This window comes from Adiantum capillus-veneris, chromosome 16 (assembly GCF_014529385.1).
Source record: "Adiantum capillus-veneris isolate H3 chromosome 16, ASM1452938v2, whole genome shotgun sequence".
NCBI classification, from domain to species: Eukaryota; Viridiplantae; Streptophyta; class Polypodiopsida; order Polypodiales; family Pteridaceae; genus Adiantum; species Adiantum capillus-veneris.
In genome coordinates this window covers 88,981,632-89,009,318 of record NC_140946.1, presented here as the reverse complement: position 1 = coordinate 89,009,318, position 27,687 = coordinate 88,981,632, and the positions used below count along the sequence as shown (strand labels likewise).

Here is a 27,687-nt window from a genome sequence, read left to right as displayed (position 1 = left end):
GCTAAAGCTTTCACTCCATTCAGCTCTCTACTAGATCAAAGGCGAATATTAGAGTCAAAATCACTTTTGGTCAAGATCATTAAGAACAAAGAAGCTAGGTACACGAAAGGATTTGTGCTAGGGTGTGATGAAACAAATGACAAGACCATGGAGCACAAGTTCTTCCACAAAGAGAGAATCCACTCACTCTAAAGAATAATGAATTGACAGGGAATGCTGTCGTTCTTCGCTCTAGGCTTGGACAAGAGGTTGTCTAAGGGTTTCTGCCCTCACAATTGCGGTGTTCTCAATCGTGCATATCATGTACGAATCCAAAATTGACAGAACGTATGCACCTAGCCAGATCACCAATGCTACCACAAAATATGCCACCCCAATTGGGCATGCCAATGCAAATATGAAAAGCAGAATTCCAAATGCCATCAACATAAGCCCTGCAAAAAAAGAAAAGAACCATATACTGTGAACATTGATTTTGCATGTAGATACACACACAAATACCTGCATCCATATGTATGCATGTCCTCATCCACATGGGCGAGGGCATGCACACGTACAAACACACATATATTGGAAGTGTCATACCAGAGTGCTGAACATAGTTTTAGCATGTAGATACACAACTACATGCATCCATCTGTATGTGTGTGCTTACATGTATACGAAGATACAGACATGCATACACACATACATCGAAGTGTCATACCAGAACGCTGATGAGTTCTCATCCAAATCTCACTCTGCGACAAAGGCACAAAAATTGGAACTCCGATTGAAGAGTTTGGCTCCACATACTACTGACAAAGAAGCACATTAGCAACATGATTAAAAATACAAAAACTGCCTCAAGGGTGGCCTAGCCATCACATGCATGTGAATGCATGTGAATGCGCACACATGCATCCATCTGTATGTGTGTGCGTGTGTGTGTGTGCGCGCGTTTTGAGGGAAGGGGAGAGGAGAATTTTACCTGCAAATTGTAGCCCAGCCAGAAGAGAGCCCAGATGGCGAGGTTGGCGGTGAAGATGCGGGGCAGGAAATCATGAGAGGTGCTGAGCGCGACCGGAAGGTAGACGGTGACGTATTGAGCAAAGAGCAGCACGGATGGCAGCCCAATTATGTTGGCCACCGCATTTGCCGACTCTCCACTGCATCAACATCATCAGAAACATGAGAAGGAGCAAACAGAAATAAGCAAATAGAAAAGAACGCATATTGCTAGTTTCTGAAGTATACGGATTTTTTAAAATATCCACAGATTTCAAGGGTATTTTGGTGACTTTCCTTTTGCATGATCTACAATACTTCGTTGGGTATCGCTCTAAAGACCACACGGTCTTGAATGATTGTGAGCAGTGAGATCTATGTAAGAGAAGTTGAACGCGAAAAATGGGATCACCATTTCAGCAGATGCAATGGAATTGCCTTGCACGAAAGACGGGATCACGATTCTAGCGGATTCAGTGGATGAAGCGTGGAGGCAAGTCCACTGCATCTGATGATATGGCAATGCCGTTTTTCGTGCTCGACTTCTCCTACAAAGATCCCCACGCTTCGAGGCAAGTCCACTGCATCCGGTGAAATGGTGATCCTGTTTTTGGTGTTCTGCTTCTCCTACATAGAAGCCACCGCTTTGAGCACTGCTTCTACTGAAATGGTGATCCCGTTTTTCGTGTTCGACTTCTCCTACATAGATCCACCGCTACATTCATTCAAAATCCTGCGGTATTTAATGAAGGCCCGTCATGGGATCTACGGTTGCCGATATTGAAAAAAGTGGACAGCAGGGAATAAGTCTTCGCAATGTCTGGCCCTTCTGAGATTGAGAGGCACTGCTCGAAAAAAACCCGTCTATAACCTTCACAAACCCAAATTATCCCTCAACTCAAGAAAGCACAAGAGGTACAGAAAAATTATTCTCTCTCAATCAAGCCCAATATCGCATCAGATCGGCCTACCCCATTTAGCAAAGTGATCAGAACATCAAGGCTCTGATAACATGTCATAATAGGCAGCGGAAAATACAGTGCTGACATAAACTTGCCTTTGATCGGATAGACACCTGAACTCGAATCCGTCTCGACTTCTACATGATGATTTGCCACATGAGAACTTGCAATGCCATATACACACAAGGCCATGGTGGAGGAGAGACACAGATAGAAAATCTCTAGGCACAAATATGGCCGCACATGACACCAGCAATCAAAAATTCTACCTCAGTGAGTCGAGCACAGCCACAAAACAGCCCCCACTCTCTATCACTTGTCCCTATCACTTGCCCCCAAATATGGCCGCACATGACACCAGCAATCAAAAATTCTGCCTCAGAGAGTCGAGCACAGCCACAAAACAGCCCCCACTCCCTATCACTTGTCCCTAGGAGATACCATGTTACGTGCAACGGAATTCAAATGGTGGACTTTACACTTCAACAAATCGTTACTGACTCCTTGCTTGAATGGTGCTACTTAGCACAAATGATGGTTCCTTTTATTTCCTTGTAGAGAAATAATTTTTCAGATTTCAGCCCATTCCCTCGCCGGAAGTGTGTTGAACCTGCTAATGCTACCCCCTGCTGCAGCCCGGTACTTCGACAGCCCATTGAGCCTCTTCGCGGCCATTCCCTCGATGCATCAAGTGCCCATTGCTGTCCATCATCGGCTCCATCATAATCTACGTTTTCAACCCTGCATTACACAATAGATCGGCTGCAAAATGCAGCCGGCTTTCAGCCCTTGATTCCTTTCACATAGGGACAAATCAGCCCGAGATCTACCCCTTGGTAGCCATCAACAATCCCTCATCGAGACAGATCCAAAGGTGCATGACAACCCTGGAGGTGCTTCATCTTGAAGAATTTCAACGGCGACATTCGCCGTTCGAGTGAATAGAGTCTACATTGATGTATTGCATATGTGTACATTCCATTTACGCAATCAAAAGCAAATACCCCACATCAGCAACGGTGTGGAGGGCATAGTTACAGGGAATTGCCATTTTCAGGTCCCAGTTCCCTGTTCCCATCCCAATTTTCCGTTCCGGATCCCCGTTCCGTGTTTCAAACGTGAGTATCTGAAACAAGGAATGGCATTTCATGCATGTTGCCGTTCCTCGTTCCGCTTTCCCGTTCCGGGTAACTATGGTGGGGGGGCCTTGAGAGGGTTTGGCTGGGATCCCATGGGGTCTCTCTCTCTCTCTCTCTCTCTCTCTCTCTCTCTCTCTCCAAAGTTTGGTAGATTGCTTATGCCATTTCCCTCTTGAATAACGGGTCTTGAGTTCAACTCTTGTCCGATAGATTTTGAGGTCTCTTCGGATAGTTTCCTACGACGTTAAAATCCTCTTCTTCTTCTTCTTCTTCTTCTCTCTCTCTCTCTCTCTCTCTCTCTCCCACTCCCCCAAGGAAATGAAAGGAACCATCTCTTGTGCTAAGTAGCACACCTTCAAGCAAAAAAAGAAGTAAAGATTTATGGAAGTGTAACGTCTAGATCTTCAGCATTTCAATTCTGTTGCACTTGACATCGTCCTATAGAATTGTCAAGACTATTGACTTTTAGAGATGTGCGTGTGATAGTTACTCTCCTATTGCCCAAAAAAGCCAGCTCTAGCAATTGTATCGTACAACAACAGCTTCTTGCAATGTTCTGAAAACGCACTACCCGATGGAGGTGGCCTTGAGCCAAACGGCAGTGCTACTCGACGAGGGCCTTGAGCCAGCATTCTAAAATCCTCCAACAGCAGCGCAACCCGACGAGAGGCCATGAGCCAACTTTTTAAAATGCTTGCCCTTGACTGGCATTTTGAACTACACCTTTGAGCACCATTTGTTTTGCCTCGACAAGGGAACCGTTAAAGATTTATGGAAGTGTAACGTCTAGATCTTCAGCATTTCAATTCTGTTGCACTTGACATTGTCCTATAGAATTGTCAAGACTATTTACTTTTAGAGATGTGCGTGTGATAGTTACTCTCCTATTGCCCAAAAAAGCCAGCTCTAGCAATTGTATCGTACAACAACAGCTTCTTGCAATGTTCTGAAAACGCACTACCCGATGGAGGTGGCCTTGAGCCAAACGGCAGTGCTACTCGACGAGGGCCTTGAGCCAGCATTCTAAAATCCTCCAACAGCAGCGCAACCCGACGAGAGGCCATGAGCCAACTTTTTGAAATGCTTGCCCTTGACTGGCATTTTGAACTACACCTTTGAGCACCATTTGTTTTGCCTCGACAAGGGTACCGCACCAACATCGATGGAGAAAGGGCTTGTTGGAGAAGCATCTTGAAACGCTTAATATACTGGAAAACAAAAGGAGTCCCTTTGGACCAACGTTTTGATACCCTAGGCTTTTGGTGGCCTTGGGGAAAGTGCACAAGAGCCAACTTTGTGCCAAAGGGGTTGTTGCCATGGTGTCTACAAAAGATTGTGAACATTTTAAAGATCAACTCTCAGCGATGACAAGTGCATTGACTCGTACTCATTGACTTGGATGAATCGATAGAGGCATTTGGCCGATGCCCTTGGTGCCAAGGGAACTAATCATCGGAAGGTCGCAAAATCCTTGTGCCGACAGACGAGAGTCTGTTCGGACCCGAAAATCTTTTGCAATGTGGTTGAGCGAGCCTCCTATTTATAAGAGGTTCTCACAAAATTGCTCCAAAAAGAAGGTGTGATTGTCACGTGCACATCTAGCCCTATGTGCATGTGGACAAGCTACTTCAAGTCCAGGGTTCGGGTCAACTTATGAAGTGTTCTGGCACCTTTGTGAGTCTGTTTGCAGGCCATGCATGTCCAAGCAAGAGTAGTTACATATCCTCTGGTTGCACACAACATGATCATCAGCATGACATTCAGTAACCATCAAGAGCGTTTTACAGTGCACAGAACCCATTTCCCCTATTTATCCATTTTTCACAGAAATCGTTCAGACGTACTAACATGCCTACTCGCTCCACTTTTATTTTATTCATTAGTGCCTGAGAAGCTCTCAAAGATTCCTTCGCTCCTCTCAAGTGAATGCTTCATTACCCTTTCAAAAGGGTTTTTTCGGTTTTGAACCCCCACCAATCCAACAAACACCCTATTGTTACTCCCATAACCATTCCAGCGCCCAGCTGACTTGCTCCGGAGGGCCTGTCGTGTAATTAAAAAAAACAAATCCTGCCTGCGCATCTGCTCCTCGGCTCCACATGCTACATTCGTATACGCTCCCTTCTCTCTCCTCCACATGCTGCAATCGGGATACCCTCCCTTCTGCGTTGCAGCCTGCAATCGAGACCTTCATGGCACCACTTGCTTCTCTGCGCATCTACCAAGATTCGCTCCGATTTTTTTTTCTGAAAATCGTAGCGCCTACTTATCCATTTTTCACTTATTATCGATAAGTGACTTTGTTGGGAAACTGGGTAGGGCAATTTTGCTAAGTTAATATAAAAGAAACCTGGCTGTCACTCAGTAGAGCAGAAGAAACCAAGAGAGCACAAGCAGAATTTGCAACAGGCCCTCTAGTATTTCTCCTCAACAAGACCTCAACAAAACCAGCGTTTGCAGATCAGCCTACCAGCGTTTTCTAATCAGCCTGCATCAGCGTTTTTACACAGCCTGTATCAGCGTTTTTACTTCAGCACTTGCACCAACGTTTAATGCAGCCAGCATCAGCGTTTTCATCAACCTGAACCAGCATTTTCAGCAACCTATACCAGCATTTTTCAGCGAGCAGTTCATAGCAATTGCAGCCAGCGTTTCTAGGTTCAGCCCGCTGTTCGCAGATTTCAGCATCTGCGTTTTCAGCGCATCGTCGCCATCGCCGTCCTCGCCGACACAGTTGCAGAATTCAGCAGATAGCAGATTTGCAGATTTCAGTCCCTAGCGTTTTCAAATTTGAGCCCGTCTCGTCGACATCGTCGGCAAGTCCATTGCATCTAGACCCTTGTACCAGATTTGTGCAATCAATAGCATAGACCTCTCTCGCCATAGAGAGAGGGGCCCTTGGAGGAGGGTTTGACAACAGCCTGGTGTCGTATTCTTCTCTCTCTCTCTCTCTCTCTCTCTCTCTCTCTCTCTCTCTCTCTCTCTATGCACCTTCATTCACAGTGTCATTCACTTTGTGATCATTTGCACTCTCTCACTAAAGGAACGGAAGGCTCTCCGTTCCGTAAGTAAAAGAAACCCTTGAGCACAGTTCGGAGCACTCATCTTGAGCAAAGTTCTACATTCACTTCCGCTGCACCTTACATTGGTATCAGAGCTTTGGCAGTGTTTTGTATTACTCAAGGAAAGAACCACAAGAATTTTTGTCACGTGACACATCCAGCCCTATGTGTCCGTGGACAAGCTACAGCATGATCAGGGTTCAGTCAATCCAGTCAGTCTAGATTTAGAAGTGATCTGGCACTTTTGTGAGTCTATTCGTAGACCGTGCATGCCCAATCACTTAGTGTAGATGCATATCCTCTGGTTGCACACAGCATGATCATCAGTATTCCCATCAGAATCCATCAGATTTCATCAGATTTCATCAGGGGAATTTTCCAGTGCATTTAGCCTATTTTACCTATTTTTGGCATTTTTCACTTATTAATTCAAGTGACTTTCCAACAAAAGTAGGTAGGGAAATGTTGCTAAGTTTGTATATAAGCAAACTAGAGCTAGCACTATTTGGCAGAAGAGGCAACAGGAGCCAAGCTCAGCAGGCAACTTCTCAACAAGACCTTGGCGGTTTTCCCCACCAAGCAAGAAGATCATCGCCAGAAACCCCCTTCCACTAGCGTTTTTGGAACTGCACCAGCCTGGCGTTTTGCATCAGCACCATCGCCAGAAGAACACAGCAAATAGCGTTTTTGTATCAGCATCGTCGCCAGCAGAAACCATCAGCCTAGCGTTTTTGGTCCAACATCAGCCTAGTGTTTTTTGTCCCAGATTCAGCCTTTGCAAGTTCAGCCTTGGCGATTCCAAGCAAAGAAGACTAGCAGATCCAGCCATAAAGAAGTAGCAGATTCAGCCCGGTAAGAACCTCAATTTTCAGCCTTAATGTACCTCAGTTTTCAGCCCTAAACTTGCAGATTTTCAGCGACAAAGACCCACAGAAACAGCCCCCAAAATCAGCGTTTTTGGACTAGCCGCAGATTTCAGCCCATAGCGTTTTTGGACAGCAGTAGAAAGATTGCAGATTTCAGCCCTTAGGTCGACTTCGTCACCACCGTTGTCATCGTCGATATAGCCTAGACTTGCATCAGTCTCATGCATACCGTTTGTACCAGATTGTGCAATCATAAGTAGACCACTCTCGCCGACGAGAGTGGGGCCTTCGGAGGAGGGTTTTACAACTTCTCTCTTCTCTCTCTATCTCTCAGTCTCATACACTTGCACGCACAGTGTCCATTCAATTTATTTGTGACCATAGCATTCTCTCATTAAGAACGGAAGGCTCTCCATTTCATAAGAACAAAAGGAACCTTGAGCACAGTTCGGAGCACTCATCTTGAGCAAAGCGCAAACATTCATTCCGCTACACCTAACATTGGTATCAGAGCTTTGGCAGTGTTCATTATCACTCAAGGAAAGAACCACAAGAATCACAAGAATTTTTTTTGCTTGTTGCGGTCGCACGAACCCAAGTTCGCTTGGGCGTGTCGATTCCTTATCGTGTTTTTGAAGAGTGACAGGAATCCCAGGAAAGAAGGGCTTGTCCAGCCTCCCCTTGTGTCTCTTTTCACTCATTGAGAGCGGACCGTGCACTTAGCGGCTGGCCAATCGACGTGAGGTGGGAAAAAGCAACCTTGGTGTGAGCGCAAGGCTGCCAAGGGGTGCGCCCGCAGAAAGGAGTAGAACTCGGGTGAAGAGAAGATCTTTCTCAAACACGGTTTGCAAGCGAAAGAAAACCTCAAGAACCTCAAGACCCTCAAGAACCTCAAGAACCAAGACCCCCAAGGAACCAAGTTCCTCGTGAACTTAAGAACCCAAGATCACAAGAACCAACGACTTCAGAATGGTCATCACTCGAAGCGGAATGGATACTTCGCTTGGAGGTGATGAGCATGAGAGAGGAGAAGAAGAATTTTCCCCACCAAGAGGTTTTTCCAACCCTCCCCCTTCCCCATCTACGACAAAGATTGCACTAACTCCTATGGAGGAGTTGAAGCAGTTGTCTATGGAAAGAAAGTTAGAACGCGAAGCAAGAGGAGCAGACAGAAAGGCCCACGAAGAAGAAATGGCAACCATAGATCGTGACTACGAAGAAGAAGTGGAAGCCATAGAGCGTCAGTACGACTTGGAAGAAAAAGAAAGTCAAGCAAGATTTGATCGCGAGACCAAAGCAAGAATGCAAGAGATGTTGCGACTCTTTTCTCAAGTTCAGGCACAGATGCAAGAGATTCGGGAAAAGGAGACTCTCTCAGTCTCTTTTTCTCCAAAGCAAGACACACAGGATTTGCATGATGATTTGAATGATAATGATGAGATTGATGAATTGAATGCCAATAAATTGCATGATCAAGATGTGATTTCTCACAAGCATGATGCGTTGCATGAAGATGATGTGATTGTTCACAAGGATGATGTGTTAGTGGATTGTTTTTCTAGAGAAGCTAACCACGTTGTAGATTCAATCAATCACGAAGAACCGATCTTGGCTTTCGAGTCGAGGTCCAAAGAACCCCCACAGGACGATTCGATCATTTAGGCAGAACCGATCTTGGCTCTCGAGCCTAGGTCCAAAGAACCCTCACAGGAAGTATTATGTGTTCGCATGATTGATAAGCACGCATTGTTCGAGTGTTTCATTCGTGATCGTTTCCTGTATTTTCGTCAGCGTCTTTATGTGATCCCTATTTCTAGGCATGACATATTATACGTTGAGCACGTTTCACTCATGAATGAGCACGAATGTATGCGGATTGTTCATGAAAAGTTGAAAAGTATATATGTAAGGAAGTCACATTACATGTCTCTTCGTTGGCATGACACAGTTGTAGAAAGAGCACATGAAAGTATGAGCACCAAGCATGGGCATTTCCGTTGTGAATTGCAACAATTGATTGCTCTAGATCATAAGCGAAAGATTCGATCTCATTGTTGGCGTGTATGTGATGAACGGTTTGGCATTCCGTCTCTTTGTTCATCTACATTGCATGCACAGTCTATTTGGACGACAAGATTTTTTCCACTCACTTTACATGGAATAGGTATATTCATGATATTATGTTGGAAATGGTTTCAAGAATTTTCAGCCATGGAGATTCTTGAAGAAGAAAGAAGCATGACTCTCGACGAAGTTGAAGCATTGAAGAAGCCACGGAGGACTTTGTGTCGCTTTCGGCGCGGCCCAAAGAAGCAAGCATTGCAGACCTTTATGAAGTTCAAGTACTGCACAACCCACATATCGGAGTGGGCCGGCGAAGAGTCCCTTCCAGGATTCCGGATTCTATTGGCGATCTCTCTCGACGCCATACAGTTCGGTACCAGTACCTCACTTTGAAAAGGAGGGGATGTCACGTGACACATCCAGCCCTATGTGTCCATGGACAAGCTACAGCATGATCAGGGTTCAATCAGTCTAGATTTAGAAGTGATCTTGCACTTTTGTGAGTCTATTCGTAGACCGTGCATGCCCAGTCACTTAGTGTAGATGCATATCCTCTGGTTGCACATAGCATGATCATCAGTATTCCCATCAGAATCCATCACATTCCATCAGGGGAATTTTCCAGTGCATTTAACCTATTTTACCTATTTTTGGCATTTTTCACTTATTAATTTAAGTGACTTTCCAGCAAAAGTAGGTAGGGCAATTTTGCTAAGTTTGTATATAAGCAAACTAGAGCTAGCACTATTTGGCAGAAGAGGCAACAGGAGCCAAGCTCAGCAGGCAACTTCTCAACAGGACCTTGGCGGTTTCCCCCACCAAGCAAGAAGACCATCGCCAGAAACCCCCTTCCACTAGCGTTTTTGGAACTGCACCAGCTTGGCGTTTTGCATCAGCACCATCACCAGAAGAACACAACAAATAGCGTTTTTGCATCAGCATCCTTGCCAGCAGAAACCATCAGCCTAGCATTTTTGGTCCAACATCAGCCTAGCGTTTTTGGTCCTAGATTCAGCCTTTGCAAGTTCAGCCTTGGCGATTCCAAGCAAAGAAGAGCAGCAGATCCAGCCATAAAGAAGTAGCAGATTCAGCCCGGTAAGAACCTCAATTTTCAGCCCTAAACTTGCAGATTTTCAGCAACAAAGACCCACAGAAACAACCCCCAAAATCAGCGTTTTTGGACTAGCCGCAGATTTCAGCCCATAGTGTTTTTGCACAACAGTAGAAAGATTGCAGATTTCAGCCCTTAGGTCGACTTCGTCATCACCGTCGTCATCGTCGATATAGCCTAGACTTGCATCAGTCTCATGCATAACGTTTGTACCAAATTGTGCAATCATAAGTAGACCACTCTCGCCGACGAGAGTGGGGCCTTCAGAGGAGGGTTTTAGAACGTCTCTGGTGTCGTATCTCTCTTCTCTCTCTATCTCTCAATCTCATACACTTGTAAGCACAGTGTCCATTCACTTTGTTTGTGATCATAGCATTCTCTCATTAAGAACGGAAGGCTCTCCATTCCATAAGAACAAAAGGAACCTTGAGCACAGTTCGGAGCACTCATCTTGAGCAAAGCGCAAACATTCATTCCGCTGCACCCTACAATATTTTTTGCTTATTGCAATCGCACGTAACCCAAGTCCACTTGGGCGTGTCGATTTCCTAATCGTGTTTTTAAAAAATGACAGGTAACCCAAGAAAGAAGGGCTTGTCCGGCCTCCCCTTGTTTCACTTTTCACTCATTGAGAGTGGACCCTCCAGTTAGTGGCCGGCAAATCGACATGAGGTGGGAAAAAGCAACCTTGGTGAGAGCGCAAGGCCACCAAGGGGTACGCCCGCAAGGAAGAGTCGAGCTCGGGTAAGAGAAAAGCCTTCTCTAACACAGATTGCAAGCTAAAGAAAGAACTCAAGAACCTCAAGACCCCAAGAACCCAAGTTCCTTGCGAACTTAAGTACCCAAGATCTCAGTGTATGGTCATCACTCGAAGCGGAATGGATACTTTGCATGAAGGTGATGAGCATGGAGGTGGTGAAGAAGAATTTTCCCCACCAGGAGGTTTTTCCGACCCTCCCCCTTCCCCATCTATGCCACGGTTTGCACCAAATCTTATGGAGGCTTTGGTCAAGTCGATGATGGACATGATGCTACAACAAGAGGCGCAACGCGTCACCTTTGATCGCGAGCGCGAGCAAGCGCGCTTGGCGCGAAGAACGAAGGGTAGCCTTGGAGTGTGAGCGTGAGCAAGCGCGCATGGCGGCCGAAGAAAGACGAACGGCCTTGGAATTAGACGTGCGGTGCAAAGAGACCAACGCATGCAAGAGTTGGTCCTACAGGTTCTCACCTCCAAGTCCGAGTCACTCAAGGACATGGGGGAATCATCAGGTAGCACAAGTCAAGAAGCGGATTCCAACAACCATGTCATGGAGAAGTTGACATTTAGTAAGTATGACGGTAAGATGGATGCTAATGTTATTCATTCTTGGTTGTATCAATTTAATGCTTATTTTGCGACAACTAAGAAGACAAGAAATAGCAAAGTTTTGACGGCAGCCATGTATCTTGTCGGTGATGCCATTAATTGGTATCAAGCGTGGCAAGAGGAGCAATTGGCCGCGCACCTAGAGGAAGCCAAGGAAGGAGTGCCCCTTTCTTTCAATTGGGCCGACTTCCAAGACAACTCAAGGCGCGGTTCTTGCCACCTCAGTACCTAGCGCCGTTAAAGGAAGATTGGTGCAATCTCAAGCAAAATGGTACTCCAGTCATGTCTTTTTCTAACCGTGTTTTGCAGCTTGGCACCCAATTACGCAAAAAAAATGCGAAGCGCAAAGAGGATTTTATTTTCGGGTTGGACGACTATATCAGGTTTGATATCTCAGTCTTCGATCCCGTAGATCTCAACAAGGCGGTAGCGATTGCTCTCGCACAGGAGATGAAGCACAACAAAGGAAAGCCTCAGGAGAACAAGTCTTCTCACGGTACCTCTCAAACTCCTCAGAATCCACCGAACGGTAAGAATGATAACTCTTCTAGCCAATCTTCCTCTAATCTTTCAAAAAAGAACTCTCAAAATGAATCTAAGGGTAAAGCTAGCACACTTGCTAAACCTAAGCTCACCCAAGATGAAAAAGTTGCACAAGGAATCATAGGAGGATACATAACAGCATAAGAACAAGTTAATTATTCCAAGGAAGGTCGATGTTATCACTGTCACGTCAAGGGTCATATAAAGAAAAAATGTCCTAAGAATGAATCTATTGAACCTAAAGAACTCACAGAACCCACATCCTGTCATGGATGCTTGAGAGTCGGTCGCTGCCTGCATCATCGCCTATGTCATCGCCTACATCATCGCTAGAAGGCTCTAGAAGAATCTAGAAGGATCTAGAAGTTTCTAGAAACATGGAGAAGATTCCGAAAGAATCTAGAAGTTTCTGGAAAGCTCTAGAAAGTTAAGAAGGATCCAGAAGGTTCTAGAAGAACTAGAAGGATCAAGAAGGTTCTAGAAGATTCTAACCTCCTCAAGAAGAACCTAGAAAGTCCTAACCTCCTCAAGCACTAGTATAAATAGGGGTCTTGGGCCACAAGCCCCTCAGTCTTGCCAACACTAGTTGTGAGCCTCTTATGAGGAAATCCCTCTTTTAGTTCTTATGTTCAAGTCTTGTCCTTGCAATCAAGCCTTGTCTTGTACTCAAGTCTGTAATCCAAGTCTTGTATCTAGCTCTCTTAATAAAGTATTAAGTCTTGTAATCAATATTAAGCTTATCATCAAATCCAAGTTCTTGTGCATTGTGAGCGCCTCCTCTTGCTCTCTTCTAGCTCTATACGCGCTCATAACAGTTTGGCAAGACTACCATCTCTTAATCTTCTCAAGCCATCATGGAGCCAACGATGGAAGGTGTCATCAACGCATTGCAAAGCATCCAAGCTCAATTACAAGAACTTCGCGAGAGTAACGCTCAACTTCAAGCAGGGCAACCCCTAATCTTCGGACCGGCGTTGCAAAATCTCAACGTCAAATTCAAGAGCTTCAAGAGACAAGCACACATCAAGCACAAGCTGCAAGATCTAGCTATTCTCAACAACATAAGAAGGAGCCGAAGGTCAGCATGCCTGAAAAATTTGATGGGACTAGATCAAAGTTTAGAGGTTTTCTCCAACAAGTGCGCCTCTTCATTCGAATGCAACGAGAGCGTTATCCAGATGATGCCTCTCAAGTAGGCCTTATTGGGACCCTCCTCTCGGGTACGGCTCTCTCTTGGTTTGCTCCCTTACTTGAAAAAGAATCTCCTCTTCTTCATGACTTTGAAGCTTTTGTGCGGGAGTTCTTTGCGACCTTTGGGGATACTGATAGAGCAAGGGTTGTTGAAACCAAACTTAGAAATCTCCGCCAAGGATCAAGACCTGCATCCGTCTATGCATCCGAATTTCAACAGCTCACTTGTGATCTGACCTGGCATGTGGAATATTTCATTAGCCAATTTCGGTGGGAATTAAAGGATGATGTAAAAGATCTTTTATTGACTATGCCAAAGGTTCACACACTAAGCGAGTTCATCTCTCAAGCAATAGAATATGATAATCGACTATTTGAGAGGAGACAAGAGAGGCGTCTTGGGGCACCATTGCGACCCCAAATAGAAGTGACACATAATGGCTACACACCTCAACAGGGCCATGAATCAAGCATTGAGCCCATGCAAATTGATTCAGCACAGTTTCAACCTCTCTCAGCCCAGGAGAAGCAAAGGCGACGCATTAATGGCTTATGTATGTATTGTGGAGAGCAGGGACACATGGCTCAACAGTGTCCAAGGAAGAGAAGGATGAAGGTTCATGGTGCAATGGCCTCAACGTGTTCAGAAAACATGGACGTCCAACCCCAATAGAGATCGATCGGTTGGACAAAGACAAGCAAAAAAAGGTATCTTTCTTCCCGCTGATTCCACTTCAAGTTTTATGCTACCAGTCAAGATCTATATGCCGGGTAGGCACATGGATTGTGAAGCATTACTAGATTTAGGCGTAACGGCGTGCTTCATGGACAAAGAATTTGCAAAAGAACAAGGCATACCACTTGTGGAGAAGTCTAATCCAGCAACTGTAGAAGTCATTGATGGTCGTCCCCTCGCTTCAGGGGATGTCAGGTATGAAACTCGCCCCATAGAAGTAACATTGCAGGAGCATGTTTCAAGAATAGCGTTCAATATTATACAAAGCCCAAGCAGTCCAATTGTTAATGGGCTACCGTGGCTTGAATTACATAATCCTGACATCGATTGGAGGGCTCGGAGAATTGAACCACGAAAAGTCCAAAAGAAGAAGGGAAGGCATAATAGGCCTATATATCTTGGAGCCAAGGTCTTCATGCGTGCAACCAAAAAAGTATCCAACTTTCTTGATATTTGCAACACCAACTGACGCGTCGACAACAAAAATCATGGAGGCATTGCCACGTCAATATCAAGATTACACTGATGTTTTTGAGAAGAAGAATGCAGACCTCTTACCAGAGCATCGATCCTATGATTGTGCTATAGAGCTTCGGGAGGGAACACAACCTCCTTTTGGCCCAATATACAAGCTATCTCAAGATGAATTGGTAGAATTACGAAAAATATTGATGAGAATCTTGCTAAGGGGTTCATACGGCATTCAAAGTCCCCAGCAGGAGCTCCAATACACTTTGTAAAAAAGGAGGACGGAACTCTCCGGATGTGCGTGGATTATAGGGGCCTAAACAAGATCACCGTCAAGAATCGCTATCCCCTTCCCTTGATCCCAGAGCTTCTTGAGCGCCTTAGCAAGGCAAGAATATTTACAAAAATAGATCTTCGTGGTGCTTACAACCTACTCAGAATCAAAGAAGATGATGAATGGAAAACAGCCTTTCGGACAAGGTATGGCCACTTTGAATATACCGTCATGCCATTTGGTCTCACAAATGCTCCAACTGTTTTTCAACATTTGATGAACGATATCTTTCGGGAGTATTTGGATTATTTTGTGGTAATATATATTTGGATGATATCTTGATATTTTCCAAGGATCAAGAAGAGCATGAGCACCATGTACGATTAGTGCTTGAAAAGCTTCGTGCATACGAGAAGTGCTCTTTTCATCAATCTAAGATGGAATTTATTGGTTATGTAATTTCTGAAAAGGGAATCTCCATGGATCCAAAGAAGGTTCAAACTATTTTCCAAGGATCAAGAAGAGCATGAGCACCATGTACGATTAGTGCTTGAAAAGCTTCGTGCATACGAGAAGTGCTCTTTTCATCAATCTAAGATGGAATTTATTGGTTATGTAATTTCTGAAAAGGGAATCTCCATGGATCCAAAGAAGGTTCAAACCATCCTTGATTGGGAGACACCCACCTCGGTAAGAGATGTTCAATGTCTCCTCGGATTTTCAAATTTTTATCGTATCTTTATACAGGGATACTCCAAGGTGGTTACAACACTCACAAGGTTGACAGGCCATAATAAGTTTGTCTGGGACTCCGCGTAAGCATTTCAGACTCTCAAGCAAGCTTTCACAACCGCACCCATTCTAATTCACACAGATCCTACAAAGCCTTTCATCCTAGAAACAGACGCTTCAGATTTTGCCCTTGGCGCTATTCTATCCCAAGTAGGAGAGGATGGTCGAGTACATCCAGTGGCTTTTCATTCCCGCAAGTTCTCAGCTGCAAAAATCAATTATGAAATCCATGACAAAGAGCTCTTAGCAATCATCGACTCCTTTGACACTTGGCGTCACCTACTTGAAGGAGCTCCTTATAAGATCACTATCTATACAGATCACAAGAATTTGGAATACTTCATGACATCCCGCGTCTTGAATCGTCGCCAAGCCAGGTGGAGTGGTATCCTATCAAGGTTTGATTTTCTTATCTCTTATAGACCTAGCCGTCAACAAGCTAAGCCAGATGCCTTATCAAGAAGATCCTACCTTGCACCTAGAGAAGACGACGCAGCATTTGATCAACAAGAGTCAGTGATTTTGAAACCTACACAGCTTAAGCTAAACGCCAACATGAGCCAAGCTCCTGAAGATTCTACTTTTCTTTCTAAGGTGAAGACGCAAATTGCCAAAGACCCACTTGCTCAGAATATTAAACAACAACTACAAGGACAAGAGGTTAATGAGGACTTTCAAGAAATTGATGGACTAATTTACTATAAGGGTCTTCTCTATATTCCACGAGGACCAACACGCATGGAGGTACTTCAGCAACGGCATGATCTTCCATCGGCAAGGCATTTTGGGGTTAATAAGACAATTGAGCTTCTCTCCCGTGACTTTTGGTGGCCTCAAATGTGGAAGCTTATTAAGGAGTATATAGGCACTTGTGACACTTGCAATAGATCAAAGGCCCCTCGTCATCGTCCTCATGGGTTGCTCCATCCCTTGCCCATTCCAACCAAACCATAGTCATCCATCTCCATGGATTTCATTGTAGAGCTACCCTTGTCACAAGGATTTGACTCCATTTTAGTAGTCGTGGATCGGTTTACAAAAATGGCACACTCCATTCCAACCACTAAAACCATCACCAGCGAAGGTGCGGCCAAACTCTTTCTACAGCATATCTATCGTTATCACAGATTACCGGATGACATAGTTTCTGATCGAGGCCCACAATTCATCTCTAGCTTTTGGAAAAGCTTATTCAAGCTACTCCGGGTACAAATCAACCTCTCCTCAACCAATCACCCACAAAGTGATGGACAAACAGAGAGAGTAAATCAAGTTATGGAACAATATCTCCGTTGTACTATCAATTATCACCAGGATAATTGAGTCGAGCTCCTACCGCTAGCAGAATTCTCCTATAATAACAGTTTTCATGTCTCCACCCGTCACACTGCATTCTTTACTAATTATGGTCAACATCCCAAACAGGATATCCACAGACACTATCACGAGGACGTGGCAGTTATTAACCATGTCACAGAGATGTGGCAACTGCTAACCTTGGTTGTTGGTTTCTTTCCAATGGGGTTTATTTTATTTGTTTTGAGACCCTCTTTTTGAAGTAGCAAACGGTCGGACATTGTATGGCCAATGTGAACGGTAGATTCACCCGCAGACGGGAAGTGGTCGGCACTGGAATTCGTATGGTAAGAGGATGTCTAGGCTCAGAGCAAGATCATATAGGTCCCCCCGTCGCACTTAGCAAGTTGGTGGATACTAGGAAGTGAACTCAATTAAGGCGTAAAGTCAAGGTGGGACTACCAACAAAAAGTATCCGACAGTTGGGCCACATTGCATTTTTGGATGCGGTCCCAATGAGGATAGATGGTCAGAAGACCAGTGGGAGCCCAACGGAAGCATCTCCTAAAATTTAGGGAACTGCTATTTTGGGCCACGAAATGTGTTCGCGTCATTACCTTTGGTATGACTAGGGGAACACTTTACAACTCTGCCGCGAAGTCAACTGACGCACCAGTTGAGATATTTTTAGCAGGAAAGCCCAAACTCGGAAACTGGGCGACGTGTCAGCTTGTGAGCGATTCTGCCACTCTGGGAGGCAAAAACGAGCTGCATATCAACAAAGGGGGCGCCATTTTCAGCCACAGGCGGATTGCAACAGGTACAGAAGCTATGGAATGCTTACCTTGCCCTCTATGTACAGTATGGTGACGGAAGTGATGCCCCGCACGCTACATACTGCTCTCTTTCTCCCCTACGTGCAGTTATGTGATGCCCCACAAGAGGGCTACTCATTTGACTGATGTACAGTTGTGTGGGTTCATGCTTTTGTGCTGAGGCAAGAGCCTCCTTGAGCAGGAACAGGGGTAGCTAACTGCTGCTCCAAAGCAGGCACTGGTGAGGGTCATAACCTCACCGTACAGGTGCAAAATCAGCGCTGTGTATGCGCTGTAAATTCACTGTTTTTCAGCCATACAGACGCCAGGATCATTGGGAATCGTGCCCCACTGGCAAAGGACAGTTAGGGGACTGTTTGGGGCTGAAAACAGGGCAAAAACCAGTAAATACAGCGTGCTGAATTTACTGTTTTTGGACAGGAATCAGAGGGTATACGACAGTGCAAGCGAGTTCCAGCAGGGGAATTGGTTTCGCGCAAGTTTTGGGGCTGTTATGCTGTCGAAATTTGGCCAAATCAAATGGTATCTAGGTGGATACACGTGAAGGATTCCCAGGACCTTACCTTGTAATTTACCCTCCTAAAGAATAAAGAAATACCGAAAGGGGCGCCAATTTTGGGGCCTACAGGTTGTCAGCGTCTGCTCGGAGCATTCTAGCTTCCGAGCCGTGTGTGCGATTAAGTGTTAATTCCCATTACAGGTTCTCTTTGCAAAGTGCTCTGTGTGTGTGTATAAAGTAAAGAATTTCGGGTGAAAGCCAACGCCTACCGCCCTACGGGCCGGTTTCAGACACTATCAAGTCAAGAATCCAGCTGCTATTCATCTTACACAACAATTATCTGCAATTCACAAAGAACTTACAATTCATATCAAAGAAGCTCAATCCAAGTATAAGGAAAGTGCAGATCTCCATCGCATGCAGCATCTAAAATAAAGAAGGAGATAAAGTGTGGCTCCTCCGACGTGATCTGCGTTCATCTCATCCCTGTCAAAAGCTTGATTATCGAAGACTTGGCCCCTTTAAAATTATCCGTCAAGTCAATTCAATCACCTATCGACTCCGATTGCCCTCATCCATGAAAATCCATCCGGTCTTTCATGTCTCAGTCCTATTTGTCACACATCTAAGATCCCAGGAAGAGCCCTACAACCACCTCCTCCGGTTGAGATTCAAGGACATGACGAATATGAGGTCGAGAAAGTCCTAGATTCTCAAGTTTCGCATGGCAGGTTACAGTACTTGGTCCATTGGAAAGGCTATGATGTTAGTGAACGAACCTGGGAACCAGCACACAATCTACAGCATGCATCTCTCAAAGTCCAAAAGTTCCATCAACAACATCCATGGAAGCCCAACTCAAGGAACACCACTGCTCCTCGTGGAACTCGTCGCTAAAGGAGGGGGTAATGTCATGGATGCTTGAGAGTCAAATCGCTGCCTGCATCATCGCCTATGTCATCGCCTACATCATTGCTAGAAGGCTCTAGAAGAATCTAGAAGGATCTAGAAGATTCTAAAAGTTTTTAGAAACATGGAGAAGATTCCGAAAGAATCTAGAAGTTTCTGGAAAGCTCTAGAAAGTTGAAGAAGGATCTAGAAGGTTCTAGAAGAACTAGAAGGATCAAGAAGTTTCTAGAAGCTTGGAGAAGATTCCGGAAGAATCTAGAAGTTTCTTGAAAGCTCTAGAAAGTTAAGAAGGATCCAGAAGGTTCTAGAAGAACTAGAAGGATCAAAAAGGTTCTAGAAGATTCTAGCCTCCTCAAGAAGAACCTAGAAAGTCCTAACCTCCTCAAGTAACCTCCTCAAGCACTAGTATAAATAGGGGTCTTGGGCCACAAGCCCCTCAGTCTTGCCAATACCAGTTGTGAGCCTCCTATAAGGAAATCCCTCTTTTAGTTCTTATGTTCAAGTCTTGTCCTTGCAATCAAGCCTTGTCTTGTACTCAAGTCATGTAATCCAAGTCTTGTATCTAGCTCTCTTAATAAAGTATTAAGTCTTGTAATCAATATTAAGCTTATCATCAAATCCAAGTTCTTGTACATTGTGAGCGCCTCCTCTTGCTCTCTTCTAGCTCTATACGCGCTCATAACAGTTTGGCAAGACTACCATCTCTTAATCTTCTCAAGCCATCATGGAGCCAACGATGGAAGGTGTCATCAAAGCATTGCAAAGCATCCAAGCTCAGTTACAAGAACTTCACGAGAGTAACGCTCAACTTCAAGCAAGGCAATCCCTACAACTCTTTTCTAACTCTGTTTTTAGAGTCCTCTTCTTGCAGAACAACTCTGCTTTCCCGGACGCAAAGTCCTTACTTGGGAATCTCAACTCTCGGATCACAACTAGAGAGACTACCTCTCTCCGATTCGTGGATCTACTTCCCAAACTTGGGTACGAAACCCTTGGGCTGATCTGGCTCTAGTTCCTCAGAGCGCTTTCTCCTGCAAAGGCTCATGCCCTCCTCTGCTCCTACTCCCTCAGTAAGAGGAAGTATACCTGCAAACAAATACTTAGAGATCATAACATAGAAATCGTTACCTTCAAAGTCTCGACGCTCGAAACGCAACTCGGTTCTCGAAAAGCAATTCCCCGAAAGAGATCTCTACATAGAAAATCCTCTCTTCCAATCCTACACACAAAAGAGGTGTGTTCTTGGGTTCATTCTCGTAAATCAACCCCGTCTCCGACGTTTATGGGCTGAAAACAGAGAAAAACAGCAACTTGTTGCGATGGAAACACGCTCCGTAGGCACTTCTTCGCGAGGGAATTTGCGCACTGGGTCTTGGCGACAACGGGTGCACTTGGGACAGTCATGGGCATCACCGGCAAATGTCTTCTTTGCGGGTGAACTCTGCAGCAGCATATCCTTCTTGCGAAAACTGATCCTCCTACTCTGAGTGAGAGCATGTGATGCTTTTATAGCTCCTGGCCACGGGCACGAATAGCTGAGCGCAAGTTGCTCGCGTAGAGATCACAGCCGTTTTTTTTTTTTTTTTTTTTACAGCGCTGTTCTGCCAAAAAAAGAGAGAGAAAACACTGGCTGATCTGTTGCCTTATTTATCAAATGGCTGTCCACTTCTTAAGTGGGCAGCCGGTATATTTTAAAAACAGTCTGAATCTGCCCAAAAACTCAATAAAACCTTATAAGTTAAAAACAATACTTTCACAGCACTTCCCAGGCGTCCCTGGATACAATCACATGCACAATTGCAATGCAGACATAGACTTCCTCGCGGAAAAGCATCTGCCTTCCCGAAAAGGCAATCCCGCTTTCTCAAAAAGCATCTGTTTTTTCCTCAAAGTTTCCTCTGAACCCATCTTCATTCAAGTGCTTGCTTTTCCTTGTGCACAATTCTAACACAATTCGGAATTTCCTTGACTATGGATATCCCCTTTCCGATGCACCCGTCACCCACCTTGTGACGCATCAAGAATACCCATCACCAAGTCCTTTCCTACCGAACTTACGGTACAATCTCCTTCGCGATTCTCTATGTCACCCATCATGACGCATCAGAGATGTCCGTTTCCGGATGGTCGGATACTTCTTCCCGATGCTCCCTGTCACCCATCCGATGTGACGCATCAGAAGTACTCGTTCTTGGTGGCCTTACAGATATTTCCGTTCTCAGTGCTCCCGTCATTACTTTGTACAACGCACTAAGAATACTCTGTACTCGGATGTCTCCAGTGAGAAAAACCCTCTCACTTAAAATTCCAATAATTCATTTAGAATTATTTTTCTTGGTGTTCCAAGCGAGAAAACCCTCTCACTTATAAATCCAATAATTCATTTAGAATTATTTTCCTGTCAAATAAAGCCAATTTAGCAGATTCTGGTAGTATGCATGACGTGATTGGTGACTCTCTTGTCAAAAGAGCCCGCTTGGAGGTTCGCAAGACATCTCCTCTCGAGGTGTCGGGCTTCGTTTCCGGTATGGACTCTCTCATTACACGAGAGTACCTTGATGTGTTGTTCACTGTTCAGCAAGCGACCTTCCGAAGAAAATTTGTAGTGTCTCCTCTTTCAAGATGTGATATGATTCTAGGCATTAGATTGTTTCGTGAGCATAACCCTCTCATTGATTGGGCGGACAATACTCTCACTTTCAATGCAAAAAGTGACTCTCCCATTGTCATTCGTGGGGAGGAAGTTGTTCATTCTTCACCTCTCATTTCTAATGTGAGGGCGAAGCTTGAAAAGAAAAAGGAGACGGAGACTCTCTCAGTCTTTTCTTCTCCAAAGCACAACACACATGTTTTGCATGATATAGATGTGATTATTCACAAGGATGATGATTTGCATGATAAAGACGTGATTGTTCACAAGGATGATGGTTTAGTTGATGCTTTTTCTAGTGAAGCTTACCTCATTGCAGATTCAATCAATCATGAAGAACCGATCTTGGCTCTCGAGTCGAGATCTACGGAACCCATTCAGGAAGTATTGTGTGTTCGCATGATTAGTCAGCGCGCATTGTTCGAGTGTTTCATTCGTGACAGTTTCTTGTATTTTTGTCACCCTCTTTATGTGTTCTCTTTCCATGGGCATGCCGTATTGTATGATGCACATGATTCACTCATGAATGAGCACGGATGTATGCCGATTACTCTTAAAAAGAAAAAAAGTTTGCATTCAAGGAATTCACATTCCATGTCTCTTCCTTGGCATGACACAGTCTCAGAACGAGCACGAGAAAGATTGACCATCAAGCATCGGCGGCATTTCTGTGATTTGCCATAGTTGATAGATTTAGATCAAAAAGTTAAGATTCGATCTCACGTGTGTTTGATGAACGGTTTGGCACTCCGTCACTTGGTTCATCTCAATTGCATGCACAGTTATTTAAGAAGCATAGTAGTTTTCAGTCACTCTACATGGAATGGATATGTTCATGTTTTTGTGTTGAGAGTGGTTTCAGGAACTTTCCTTCTCGAAGATTCTTGAAGAAGGTGGACCACGGTCCATAGCCGAAGATGGAGCATTGAAACAGCCACGGATCACTTTGAAAAGGAGGGGATGTCACGTGCACATCTAACCCTATGTACATGTGGACAAGCTACTTCAAGTCCAGGGTTCAGGTCAGCTTAGGAAGTGTTATGGCACCTTTGTGAGTCTGTTCGCAGGCCGTGCATGTCCAGGCACTTAGAGTAGTTACATATCCTTTGGTTGCACACAGCATGATCATAAGCATGACATTCAGTAACCATCATGAGCATTTTACAGTGCACAAAACCCATTTCCCCTATTTATCCATTTTTCACTTATTATTAATAAGTGACTTTGTTAGGAAACTGGGTAGAGCAATTTTGCTAAGTTAATAAAAAAGAAACCTGGCAGTCACTCAGTAGAGCAAAAGAAACCAAGAGAGCACAGGCAAAATCTGCAACAAGCCCTCTAGTGTTTCTCCTCAGCAAGATCTCAACAAAACCACCAACCACCGTTTGCAGATCAGCCTACCAATGTTTTCTAATCAGCCTACCAACGTTTCTACACAGCCTGCATCAGCATTTTTACACAGCCTGTATCAACATTTTTACTTCAGCACTTGCACTAGCGTTTGCTGCAGCAACATCAGCGTTTTCATCAACTTGTACCAGCGTTTTTCAGCAACCTGTTCATAGCAATTTCAGCCAGCGTTTCCAGTTTCAGCCCACTATTCGCATATTTCAGCATCTGCGTTTTCAGTGCATTGTCGTCGCCATCGCCGTCCTCGTCGACGCAGTTGCAAAATTCAGCACATAACAGATTTGCAGATTTCAGCCCCTGACGTTTTCAAATTTCAGCCCATCTCGTCATCATCATCATTGTCGTCAACATCGTCGGCAAGTCCATTGCATCTAGACCATTGTACCAGATTTGTGCAATCAATAGCATAGACCTCTCTCGCCATAGAGAGTGGGGACCTCGGAGGAGGGTTTGACAACATTTTGGTGTTGTATTCTTCTCTCTCTCTCTCTCTCTCTCTCTCTCTCTCTCTCTCTCAATCTCAACACCTTCATTCACAGTGTTTTTCCACTTTGTTTGTGATCATTTGCACTCTCTCACTAAAGGAATGGAAGGCTCTCCCTTCCGTAGGTAAAAGGAACCCTTGTGCACAGTTCGAAGCACTCATCTTGAGCAAAGTTCAATATTCACTGCCACTATACCTTACAGTGACTAAAAAAATTGTCAAGCATTTAATGTACCACACACACACACACACAATTTCTCAATTTGAGGATCTGTTGCAAAACATCCCAGAGAGCAAGCTTGATTAAGCAAAACTCAATTGGAGCATTAATCCTTGGGATTTAACTCAAATTTGGCATACATAGGCTAAAATGAAAGCTCTCGGGACGGGCTACGCATACACACCAATTGCAAGTGCTAATTTTTCTAAAGTGAGGAGTAGTTATTGAAGCAAGACGAGCGGAAGTAGGCTTGAATGCAATCACTGTAGAAATGAAAAATAGTAAAACAATAATGGAATTATGTATATACATTAATGCACTAATTGATGTTGACTATCAAGAAGAGTAGTGGCCCAAGGACTTAATCCGAGAACGTGCCCAATGCTTGGTAATCAAGCAATGATTAGAAGGCTTATTAGAGGAGAAATTCATTAACAACCAAGTGTGTATTGCACACAAGGTCAATGCTAAATGCGAGTTCCCCGCTCACCTAATCACCAAAGGGTAGTGGAGCATGCTCTTGCCCAAGTGGTGATTAGGGATTAGAATTATTCAGCTAATGCAAATAGAGATTAGGGAATGCTAATTGAAGAATGCTAATCACACAAATGCATACTAATAAACTTGGCTAGCAAACCATAGCACTGATACCGCTTGATGGGAATGCTATCGTGCTAGCTAGGGTGGATGAAAGGCAAACATCGTGCACACAAGTGAGTGTGAGTAGGCTAGATTGTTACTCAAGTGAATTAGGTTCCAAGATAGATTAACTTGGACTCATAAACACGATCTTGAGTAGTTTGCTAACCGATCACAAGCTCACCATAAACAAGAGAGATGTAATGCAAACATGGAATGGATTTGTTTATTCGTGAGATGAGCTTTAAGTAGCTCTACAACCTTGCACCACTACATGTGGGATAATTCCACCTTTTCTCTCCTTGACTTATACTCTAGTGACTGTAGGACAAAGCTCACGCCTTTCTTGCAAGCGTCAATCATAGTTTAGCTTACGACCTAGTCTGGCACTTTGTGAGCCTCTAGCAGGACATGCATGTTCAGGCAGGTCGTAGTTGCATACCCTCTCTTGCACAATATTGAATACAGTCATTTCAACATATAAGGGTGTAAACAGTCTCTTAATTCATTAATAATAAGTGACATTTAGCATTCTTTTTCCAAGATCGTGGAGGCTCATAGAGAAGACTGCTCGACCCAGCTTAATGTTGGTTTATGCATGAACCTAGGGGGTTACCTTTGAAGGCAAGGACTCGCAAAGTCAGTACCCTGTAGTACCAGCAGTACCCGCAGCACATCAGCCACCGTTTCCAACACTTCAGCCCTCCAACGTTTTCCATCATCAGCAGCCAGCGTTTAGAAGCTTCATCAGCCACCCTTTCACGCATCAGCAGGAGATGTGTAGCACGAGAGAGAGATAGATAGAGAGAGAGAGAGAGAGAGAGAGAGAGAGAGAGAGGAGAACAACACCCGATGGGTCCCAACCAACCCTCTTAAGGACCCCACACCGTTGCCGATGTGGTAAAGAGAGGGAGAATAGGACTAACTTTCATCATTAGAAGTAAGACAGAAGCTACATTCATGACATTGAGGATTTCATGACCGAAACAAAGAACAAGAGGCTTCAAGGTTTACATGTAACATGAGCCTTGACTTTACCTTTGAAACGTCCAAACTCATACTGAAACATTTCTGAAACGTTTCGTACGTTTCATGAGTGAAGAAACGCGTTTCTTGGCAACACTGTCTATGAGGCAATTGGTGCTCAAGATAGCAATCTATTAAGGAACAGGCTGGTAGTTGCATAGCCAAGGTGTATCCAGTGGAAAGGATCCTCTTCTGGGATGTCTATGAAGCTTCTTCATCGACTTGGTCTTCCTACATATATCCACTATGAGCTGCAAAGAGGGTGTTAAAATTTATGCATCTCAAGTGAAAGCCCAATGTGATCTTAGTCATCAATCTGTCTTTTATATTTGACATCTAAGTAAGGCAATTTCCATTGGGTAGTATATAAGCAGCCCCAAGCCCCCCTTATAAATAGATCCATTGCCATGGTTGGTTGGTTCAGAAACTCTCTCTCTCTCTCTCTCTCTCTCTCTCTCTCTCTCTCATGCATTCTCTCCATTGTCTTGTGCTTCCGCATCATTGACTTTGAAAGGAGTGGCACTCAAAAACATGTGTGCATCTAATAGCTAGCTTTCCAAATAATCCACAAAGTAGTCTCCTGTGACAGAGGGCGGCCCTCCCAAATCCACCGGCGCCAAGAGAGGGCATCCTCAGAACAGAACAATGGATGATACACACATGCCCTCTTGCCACAAGAACCAACTACATGAATGGGTAATAAAGAAGAGAGGACATCCTCAGAATGGAACAATGGATCCACACAAGCTATATCGTATCAGATTTTCTCACGCCACTCCCTCTCGTATGCAGGAGAGAGCCTCAGACTATTGTGACCATAGTCAATACAAAATGTATTTCTAGAAACAAGACACTAGATCCACTTTCAGCATTCATAGAGCGATGAGAATCATAGTGGCCGTAGTTTCAGTTTGGGAGCCACCTTTGAGGATCAATCCCATCAAACCCAAGTTTAATTGTCAGCTGCACTGTTCCTAGAGCAAAGACATAACAGTGGAGACCATAGTATACTGAATTTAGAAAACCGAGTCTTGTAATTCAGTATGGGTGTCATAGTCCTCACTCAATACCATTGAAAGGATTTGCTGGCATTGTGGAGGAAGACTTTCAAAAGCTTACTTTCATAAGCACAGTTGATTGGGCACTAACATAACAACGTAACAACATTAGGAACCATAGTTTAATCATGAGGAACGCAATCACCAAAACAACAATGTCATGAGGCCTATGTAAATTGAGAGTATAGCTCACTTCGCACTGACATAGCAATGTCATCAAGGTTTAATCATGAGCATAGCTAACTATGTACTAACATAGCAATGTCATAAAGCCTGAAGGACTCTCAAAGGGAAGAATGCAGTACTTGTGACGAAGGGTACCTTTGGCCATCGAGCCTCTCGTCGTGGCATGCAACTTGATAGAGGATGTAGGGGATGACCAGCTGCAAGAAGGGAAATGCCAGCAAGCCCAGCCACCGTGGCCCATACACCAGTGGATGACCTACAATGCCATCCAATCAGCTCTCAAGATGATAGCTCCCGAGTCCTCTCTCTCTCTCTCTCTCTCTCTCTCTCTCAGACACACACACGCGCACACATTGTAGAGAGAATAGCATGTTAGCTCCCTCTCTTTCGCACAGAAACACTGTAGAGAGAAAAGGGGGGGGGGGGGGGGGGGGGGGGGGGGGGGACGGGGGGGTACCGTATGCGCTCCACCACAATGGCAGGCTTTCGTCGGTGCTGCTCCAGCTATAGCTTGCTACCACTATACTGGTTACTGTTAACAAAAACGGCAGCGTTACAGGATTATTGCCGGCAGCCATGGCTGCTGCACTTTCCTCTCCTCCCTCCCTCTCTGATCTTTTCCTGCGCAACGAGGGAGAAGGTGACGAACGATCGGGGAAAACGAGAGAGAGAGAGAGAGAGAGAGAGAGAGAGAGAGAGAGAGAGGACGTGAAGCTCAATGTGAGGAGATCGTGACCTCCACACTAGCAGATTGCCAGGCTGCCAACTCTTGGTCCAAGGCAATCTGAGAGAGAGAGAGAGAGAGAGAGAGAGAGAGAGAAGCCTCGCTGCTCAGTTGACCCACATTGTGGATTCTGGAGAGAAGCCTGGCTCTTTGTCACAAATGGAGGAAGACACAGAAGAGAGAGAGAGA

At 44.6% G+C, this 27,687-nt stretch overlaps 1 protein-coding gene across 3 annotated transcripts; it reads right to left on the bottom strand.

Annotated features, from left to right (window-relative positions):
• LOC147439414 (uncharacterized) lies at window positions 1-27,687 on the bottom strand. 3 transcript variants are annotated; one of them, XM_086485270.1, is made up of 6 exons: window positions 27,483-27,687; window positions 27,232-27,395; window positions 26,910-27,030; window positions 971-1,148; window positions 707-794; window positions 1-434 (listed from the first exon to the last, which is right to left on the bottom strand). In XM_086485270.1, exons 2-6 carry the CDS (start codon window positions 27,350-27,352, stop codon window positions 232-234), a joined length of 711 nt encoding a protein of 236 aa, XP_086341396.1. In that variant the 5' UTR covers window positions 27,353-27,395; window positions 27,483-27,687; the 3' UTR covers window positions 1-231. The 3 variants fall into 3 exon arrangements, with proteins under 3 accessions (XP_086341396.1, XP_086341397.1, XP_086341395.1); XM_086485271.1 differs by having other exon boundaries at window positions 27,511-27,687; XM_086485269.1 differs by having other exon boundaries at window positions 27,619-27,637.

Coding starts and splice junctions, on each gene's coding strand:
- LOC147439414 (XM_086485269.1), bottom strand. Junction 27,031..27,231: donor ATTGTGGTGGAGCGCATACG/GTACCCCCCCGT, acceptor ATGGCATTGTAG/GTCATCCACTGGTGTATGGG. Junction 435..706: donor GAGAACTCATCAGCGTTCTG/GTATGACACTTC, acceptor CTTTTTTTGCAG/GGCTTATGTTGATGGCATTT.